The 8,720-nt window shown below is 35.2% G+C and overlaps 1 protein-coding gene across 1 annotated transcript; it reads right to left on the bottom strand.

Moving 5' to 3' along the window:
* Nucleotides 1-4,255: 4,255 nt before the first annotated feature.
* LOC107759515 (uncharacterized) lies at nucleotides 4,256-7,860 on the bottom strand. The gene is made up of 6 exons (XM_016577479.2): nucleotides 7,476-7,860; nucleotides 7,306-7,370; nucleotides 6,830-6,882; nucleotides 6,212-6,727; nucleotides 5,486-5,657; nucleotides 4,256-4,767 (listed from the first exon to the last, which is right to left on the bottom strand). Exons 1-6 carry the CDS (start codon nucleotides 7,618-7,620, stop codon nucleotides 4,579-4,581), a joined length of 1,140 nt encoding a protein of 379 aa, XP_016432965.1. The 5' UTR covers nucleotides 7,621-7,860; the 3' UTR covers nucleotides 4,256-4,578.
* Nucleotides 7,861-8,720: the final 860 nt, after the last annotated feature.

Below are 8,720 nucleotides of genomic sequence, written 5' to 3'. Positions count from 1 at the left end.
ATAATACACCCCAATCAATAAAATAAGAATAAACATCTTTATCCCAATAGGCAAACACCCAGGTTATGGTCATAGCCCTAGGCCTTTAATCCAATTGGAAAAACCTCAATAACATTTATCTATAATCTATTTTCTTTAGCTTGCATTCATTAGAGTAATAATAGAGATAGAAAACAAAACTTTGTTGTGGAAGTGCAATCTTAGGTAACCCATTTGCTTGCTTCAAATATATACTCCTAACACCCCTCATAACTCCAGTAGATTCGACCCCGACTCATAATTGGGTAATTATTATTGCATACGGCCGTATCATATCTCCTATAGAGGTGTTGTGGACGTCATCAAAACGTAGTTGACTCCACGCGAACGCGGATAACTGATACACAGAACTACGCGATCGCGAGCATGCCCATGCGATCGCAAAGCACAACTTCGCGTGACCCTGCTGCCTTACTTTCTTGTACGTGAACACAATCAGATATACGCGTTCGCGAAGCACAAGTTTCACCACTGCCGCGATCGCGACCCTCTCTCTGCGAATGCGAAGAGTAAAACCAACAGTCCACAAAAATCCCTTCGCGATCGCGGACCAAACCTCGTGATCGCATTGAAGGAAACCAGACCTGAGAAAACCATCAACTTCAGCTATTCCTAAATGATCCGAAATGCATCAAACATGGTCCGAATTACAAGCGAGGCCCTGAGGCGTCAACCAAACATACTAACAAGTCGAAAACATCATACAAATATGCTCGAAGCATTAAATCACATCAAACAATACTAGAATCACGAATCGTGCATCGATTCAAGCCTAAGAACTTATGAACTTCCGAATTTCGAAACCAACGCCGATTCATATCGAAACAACTCCGATTGACACCAAATTTTGCACACAAGCCATGCATGACATTACGACCTATTCCACCTTCCGGAATCGAAATTCGACCCCGATATCAAAAAGTCCACTCCCGGTCAAACTTTTCAAAATCTTTCAACTTTTCAACTTTCGCCAATTAACGCCGAAACGACCTACGGACCTCCAAATCAACATCCGGACACACTCCTAAGACCAAAATCACCCTACGAAGCTATTAGAACCATCAAAATTTCATTCAAGTGTCATCTCCACACAAGTCAAACTACGATCAACTACTACGACTTAAACTTCCAACTTAGGGATTATGTGTATCATATCACTCCGAAACTCTTCCGAACCCGGCACTAGGCACCCCGGCAAGTCACGTAACCATAATATAACATAGAGGGAGCATAAATTAGGGGATCAAGGCTAAAATACTCAAAACGGCCGGCCGGGTCGTTACAAATTCAGTAAGTGTTAGGCTTACCTAGTCTTCAAGAATAGATGCCATCACGACTCCTAAGGAGGAATTTTGGGTCGTGACATTCTTAGAAGCCTTTTGTCCATAATTGTTTTTCGAAAGTCATCTTCCAAAATATTGTTTGGTTGTACATTTAATTGAATTTTTGAAGACTAGTTTCAAATTTAGAAAAAAATGATTTTTACCTCTTTTTCAAGTAAATGATATTTTACTCTCACAAAAATATAATAATTTTTCAGATGCACAAACACTAATTTTCAAATATAATTTTTTAACTTAACATCAAAAACTAGTTTTTTAAATATTATATTTTTTAATGTCCAAACGCCTACTTAAAATATGATTTTAAAAAAAACCTGTTTTCTTGGACAACAATCTAAGTTGTACAATGTTTCTATTCCCAACTAAGTTTCTTTTGAACACTCTGCAATAGATTTAGGTTGTACATATTTCAGCCATAGGCCTAAAGTCTAAACACAGGATTGTCCATATTGTTCATTTGTTTGTTGGTCAAACGACTTCAGATATAATCCATAATTAGACAAACACATCAGAGGTTGATAGATGTTCATTTAGTCATTGAGCAATTAAAAGTAACCACATGGCCGCTAGGACCCCAAAACCACCCATGAAAACCAGGTGGCTGCAAATAAAAATTTAAAAAAGGAAAAAAGAAACAGGCGGCTGATCTTTCTTGATTTAACTAGTAGCTTTGGTTACACGCGCCCACACCCCATTAACCCCTCCCCTCCCCCTCAAAATTAATATATGAACAAAAATTGGCGACTGCCATTCAAAGTTGATCCAAATCTCAATCCCTAAAGTGCCTCAAAGACTTTCACATAACCAAGAAATCCTTTCTTATTTTTAACCATTTTCTCAAAGTTAATTGCTTTTCAAGAAAAACTCACCAAAAAACCCATCTTCCCTTTTTGATTTATCTCCTAGTCTAGTAGTATCTTTTTTCTCAATAAAATCCAAGTTCTTAGCTTTTCAACAAAATCTATAAAAACCCATCTTCCCCTTTTCTTTTTTCTGTGAGATTTATCTTCTATAAAACCCCATATTGAGATGCTGCACTTGTTCTTTGCAGTGGCGTTTTCAGCAGTGCCTTTGACTCTGTATGTACCTCCAGTGAGGAGCTTGAATCTGTTTGTGGAAACAATGGAGGATATGTGGAGGGAATCAAGTGTTTATACAGGGAGGATGTACCCTAGGCTACGACATGCTTGGTCTAGGATCTTGAATTGTATGCTTTGTATTACTACTAGGTAGAGATTCAACTTCCTTTTTGGATCTTTACTGAGTCAATCTAGGAAAAGTTTGAGCCTTTTTGTTTTGTAAATAAATATATTTTGGCTCTAATCTTCTTCTTTTTTTAAGTTTATTTATTAGAGTTTTTTTCCCCTTCAAGTTGATTTTGGATTTGTGGAATGGTTGGTGTTTCTCTGTAAGACTCTTTGTTTCAGAGAATTGATGGTTCATGTAAATGAAGAGCATTTAATAAAAGGGTTATCATAGGTTGCAATTGTTTTTCTGTTTCTTTGCATAGTTCAATTCTTTTAATGGTGGTAATTACTAGCTAGATTAACTTGAGACACTTTGGTTATTATTCTTGTTACTTGCACTCTCTGCATATCTAAATTTAGACAGATTTAACTATGATCTTCCATGATGTTCATTCCAATATAATCATCAACCACTCAATTGTTTGCCTAAATTGTAAATTGAGATAATAACGACCCAATTAACAAGACTCAAGGTTCAAAATAATTGCTAATGATTGGATTTAGATGGTTGGCTTTGTGGATTAAGCACTTGTTCTACTATAGAAGACTTGCTTCTTAAGGCTTATGAGATGGAGTATTGCTGTTTTGGTTATCATTGTCTTAAGAAAAAATAATGCAAAGTGGCAATACAGATGAGAATTCCCTTTCTGCTTGGTTTTTGTGTTGCTCCTCTTCTATAAGTCACTTTCTGCTCTTCTTTTGGAGCATTGGTCCATCTGTTGGAATGATAATGATGGAGATAAAGCTGTTTTCTTGTAATAATATTTCTAGTCATCTTATTATATTACAATGTCATCACCACTCCCAAGAACCATCCAATGAAAGGAGAAAAAACTGGGCAAATGAGGGTGGGGGGCTGTGGGGGTAGTTCTCAATAATTACAAAAGCAAGATGGCTCACAAGAATCCTTTGGTGATATTATGTAACTGGCGTTGTTACAGTTGAAATTATTATTATTATCCTCATAGACCAAATAAAATGGGGTAACAATAGTTTATTGAGTGTATCAGAAACTATAAAGAATGAAAGAATTTTTCTATGAAAAAATAACTGATAAGTATGAAGAATCACTTCATGAAATGTTCTCACATCTCTGGTTGGGTTCTTGGTTTTTCCTTTAACTATTTGTAAATTGAGATAATAACGACCCAATTAACAAGACTCAAGGTTCAAAGTAATTGCTAATGATGGGATTTAGATGGTTGGCTTTGTGGATTAAGCACTTATTTTACTTGCTTCTTAAGGCTTATGAGATGGAGTATTGCTGTTTTGGTTATCAGTCTCTTAGGAAAAATTATTGCAAGGGGACAATAATACAGATGAGGATTCCCTTTCTGCTGTGGGGTTTTTGTGCTGTTCCTCTTCTATAAAGCCCCTTAGCATTGGTCCATCTGTTGAATGATAATAATGGAGATAAAGCTGTTTTTAGGTTCCATGGTAACAATCAATCACATTCTTGCCTAATGTTATCTTTGTAGTAATATTTCTAGTTATCTTATTATACTATTACAATGGCATCACCAGCTCCCAAGAACCATCCAATGAAAGGAGAAAAAACTGGGCAAATGAGGGTGGATGGGGTGGGGGCTATGGGGTACTTCTCAATAATTACACAAAAGCAAGATGTCTCACAAGAATCCTTAGGTGACATTATGTAATTGGTGTTTGTTACAGTCGAAAACTTTATCAGAATTGTCTTTGATAAAGTAAGCTAAAAACTGAACATAGGACAAGAGTATTAGATAACATTGTTTAATATGCTGGACCATTGAGCTGTTTCTTACAACTTATTATTATCCTCAAAGACCAAATAAATGGGGTAACAATAGATGATTGAGTGTATCAGAAACTATAAAGAATGAAAGAATTTTGTATGGAAAAACAAATTATTTAAGTATGAAAGAATCACTTCATGAAATGTTATGCAGCAAAACTGCTTGAGACCTTTTTCAGCTGGAAAGAGTGCATGGTTTCAAGAACCAGAAAACATCCAAAGCTCTAGCAGCAGCTTCTTTTTCAGCAACAATAGCACCACCTCTCTGTCCTTGTTGATTATTACTCATCATCTTCCCTTGATCTTCCTTTCTCTTCTCTTCATTGCTGCTCTGTTCCAATTCTTGAAGGATTCCCCTTGTCTCCTAATGTTATTTCATCATACAAATGCAGTGTTATTAGTCCCTAAATAATTTGATCAACAGTTAAAAGCATTAATAAAAATGGAACAGATTGAAGATTTATTGGAGTAACTTGGTGCCTGTTGTTCTCTGAGTTTTTTATACTTTTGTTCATTTTGCAATTCTACCAAAGAGCCTAAGATCAAAACCATCAATCGAGCTTCTTTAAATTTGAATGACTCGTTAAGATTTATCTTATCCTATTTTGTTCAACTTTGGCAGCATCCTGATAAACAATCAAAATGGTGCTGATTTTTGCCAAAGTTCATCTCAAATATCATGTTTTGAGGATTAGTTGGTTCTAGCTCTTGGGTCGAATTCAATCCCAAAAACTAGTTGATGAGGGTGAGGATTGTCCAAGATCACATCTATAAGGAGATAATATTACCATTTCCTCCACCAACTTGGGGGCACTTAACAGCAACTAGAAAATAAGGTTTCCTTTTGTTTTGGATAAAAAAACCGAAAGGGGATGATGTACTTCACAGCAGCATAGCAAAGAGGTTATTATACTCAAGTGTTAGTGAGACAGAAATTTTTTGAACAAGTATATCTCAAGTGTTAGTGAGACAGAAATTTTTTGAACAAGTATATCACTATGCACAAAGTGAGGAGATCACAGACTGCCCGCGAGTATTCAACTGCAAATCGCAATCTAGAGACGACAAGGTTTCATACATACCAGAGGTCTATATTTTGCCTTAGATGGAGTGGCCTTTGTAGTTCCACGGCTGGCTGAGAAACACTGAGGAGTAGGAGGATTCGTGCGGATCTGGGACAAGATTTCTTCATCTTTGCGCTTTATGTTCTTCACATCCACAAGTATTGGTGTGTTTTCTGCATTATCATTTCTCCTGTGTGGAAGATAGTTCACCAAAAGTAATACTCAGTACCCTCTAATAAAACATAACCACCTCTAAGTATTTGTTTAACCTGTTGATGTTATTAGCATAATGGCCACATAGGGGGATGCAATCTATGTGCTATACATTCTGACTGAACCAATTTTCTCGACACATAAACCACTAAATATCAACAAATATTAAATTTCGAACCCATAATTTTAAATTTCAAAAGTGCAATGAATTCAGTGGCTAAGAACTCTCAAGGTTGAACCGATCAATTTTAAATTCTTGTCCGCCTCTGAATGATCATCCCATTATATTTTAGAATTAGCAAAAGTATGGTATCAACCTAATAGAAATATTATAAACAATGAGATCTTCCGTGTGAACTATAGTTTGATTATGATACTCTCAAAACAATGTTCCTTTACAAGTTACATCTTAAAAAAATGGTTGACTAAATTAACTATTTAATGGGGTAACATTATTATGTGAAATTATCTACAAAACATGTAAATGTTTGTCTGTGAGGATACAGATGGCAAGAAATATGTGAAACTTACAGTAGTTTCCTTCTCTGTTTCTCCTTAATGTTGCCTTTTGACACTGTTTCATTAGTCTCTTTAGTCATCTCAAACAATGGCTTCCTTTCCCTTTGCTCATCATCAACAATACAATCTTTTGCCTTTTGTTTATTCCCCATCAGTGGACTTGTTTCCAAGTTCTCATTTGCACCATTCTCTTTCTCTTTAGTTCTGATGGTTACTAGTTTCTTCAGCTCATTGCAGAAGTCAGTCACCTTATTCAACAAATCACCACCAGCAAAAAGATTCCTAGCTGAAAGTGTACTTCTCAACTTTGGTATCTGTTGTTCTTTTTGCAATGAGATATTATCATCAACCGGCTTCTTCTCCGCGCTTGACTTGAATGTTTGTTTCATCAATTTAGTCCTGAACCGAGGAGGGGTTGCAAAATTGGGATTCTGATTCTCACTATCTTCAACAATCTTATCATATTTCATGTCCTTGTTCGATGATACTGATGGTTGGATTTGCCCTCTCTTCTTCAGTGTTGCATCTCTGAAATTGAAAAGCATTCAGTTCACAATCTTGTCCAATAAAAATTCAGTAAAATCCATTGCATAAAAAAAGAAAATGTTTTTTTTCTTCTCATTTAGTTACCTCCTATTTCGTTCCCCAAGAGGCATATCAGATACGCTAGCTGATCTTTGAAGCTGTAAAATACAACAAAGTTAGCAAAACTTGAATAAGAAATGAAAGGTTATACTCCAAACAGAACGAGTTCATTCCATTATTTGTTTGAAAAGTCAGGAAATCAGTTAACTAGCAAAAATCAAAGAGAAAAATTAGGAAATTTAAAAGGAAAAATGAAGATAGACTAAAAATTTCTTGAAAATTGCATAAACACTGAATTCACTTCTCCTTTTCCACAAGAAAAATGAAGAGCAAATCCTGAATCTTGCAGTGAATGGTGAAATTAACTATTACCCACAAGAATTCATATACTAATATTCTTAAAACTAGCAGAAACACTCAAATTACAATACCTCTTTCCACATTTTATCAACAGACATATGGGAACTCGCAAATTTAAAACACAAAATTTTGGACCAAAAATAGGAAACGAAACAACAAACCTTAGAGGAGGAAGAAGGGGTATTTGCTTTGTAGAAATCTTCCACTGTCTTTGGATGATTACAATCTGCTCCAAAACAAGAAAAGGGGCAAGAAAAAGACTCAAAATTTAGTCAAATCTGTAGTAAAAAAAGAAAGAAAGCAAACACATTTGTTATTTGTATTAAGTTACCAGGTTTGCAGAACCAAGCATCATCATCAACAGGAGCATCAGGAACAAGAAAATCAACCCATTGAGGTGCGTTAAAATGCTCCAAAAGATCATCTTTAACAAATCTTGAATCAATCGTTTTCCAATCAATTATGGCTATCTCCATAATGGGTTACACCAAAAAAAAAAATGAGTAGAAGAAAAAGAGTTTAAGACGTTTCTACAAAACCCAGATATAAAGTAAGAATTCAGAAGATTTTTAATTGAATGAATTCACAGGTGAAATGCAACGTTTCTTTGTTGAGGAAGGAGCTGACACTAAAGACCGTTGGGATTTAAGGCTTTTGGAGGGTTTTATTAATTATATATTTATTTCCTTTTTGACCGTTAGGGATTTTTCTTGTTTAATTTTTTTTTTGTTGCTGATTTTTAATCCCATGGGAATTATGCGCAGATCTAACTTCGGATCCAAGCTATTTATCATTTGGTCTTCAATGTTGTCCAAGTACTCCTTTTTTTTTAGTTCTTTGCTACTGCACCTTTAATACCGTGTATGCTTTGGTAATGTTGTACCACATGCTTAAGTATTGGTACCTTTTTCTATCCCTCGAGATTTCCTTTGGCACGAAAAAAAATATTTTATTTTGCCGAATTGATTTACTTCTTTCCCCCCTTATTTGTAGTTTGAAGATTTATATACTCCCTCCGTTCTCCGATTTATGTGAACCTATTTTTCTTTTGGTCAGTTCCAAAAAGAATGACTCATTTCTAAATTTGGAAATAATTTTGCTTAAACTTCTAATTCTACCTTTAATGAGAAACTTTTATAACTACACAAATACTCTGGACCCTTTTTGACTTGTTTAGGACCACTAATTCTAAAAGTCTTATTTTTTCTTAAATTCGTGCCAATCAACCTTGTTAACATAAATTAAAACGGATGGAGTAGGCTTTTTGCCGAATCAAATTGTAACACTTCTTTGGCGGGTTAGACGTGCATCCATTTAGTTGTAAATACTAGGTAAACCTCCTTAATTTCAAATATGAAGCCTTGCATTCAAATCTTACGGTCACCAAAAGCAAAACAAAAATTCCCTGTTTATCTCATAAAAAAATTAGGCCTATACATGAGTAGACAAATTTTTCCTTTATGGTTTAACTTAATTTTTGTGTAACAAAATTATATTCTCGTATTTCTGTTGGATCGTGAATCTATTCATGCAACTAAGAGAAAATTATATTCTCGTATCTAACTTAATTTTTGTG

Source organism: Nicotiana tabacum, chromosome 19 (genome assembly GCF_000715075.1).
Source record: "Nicotiana tabacum cultivar K326 chromosome 19, ASM71507v2, whole genome shotgun sequence".
NCBI lineage: Eukaryota > Viridiplantae > Streptophyta > Magnoliopsida > Solanales > Solanaceae > Nicotiana > Nicotiana tabacum.
This window is presented reverse-complemented; position numbering and strand designations above follow the sequence as displayed.

What these genes read in the sequence shown, in the direction of transcription:
- LOC107759515 (XM_016577479.2), bottom strand. Translation starts at nt 7,620, where the DNA reads ATGGAGATAGCCATAATTGATTGGAAAACGATTGATTCAAGATTTGTT. An exon ending in TGCTTGGTTCTGCAAACCTG is followed by an intron (nt 7,371 to 7,475) that starts GTAACTTAATAC and finishes GTTTTGGAGCAG; the next exon opens with ATTGTAATCATCCAAAGACA. An exon ending in AGGCAAAATATAGACCTCTG is followed by an intron (nt 4,768 to 5,485) that starts GTATGTATGAAA and finishes AAATAACATTAG; the next exon opens with GAGACAAGGGGAATCCTTCA.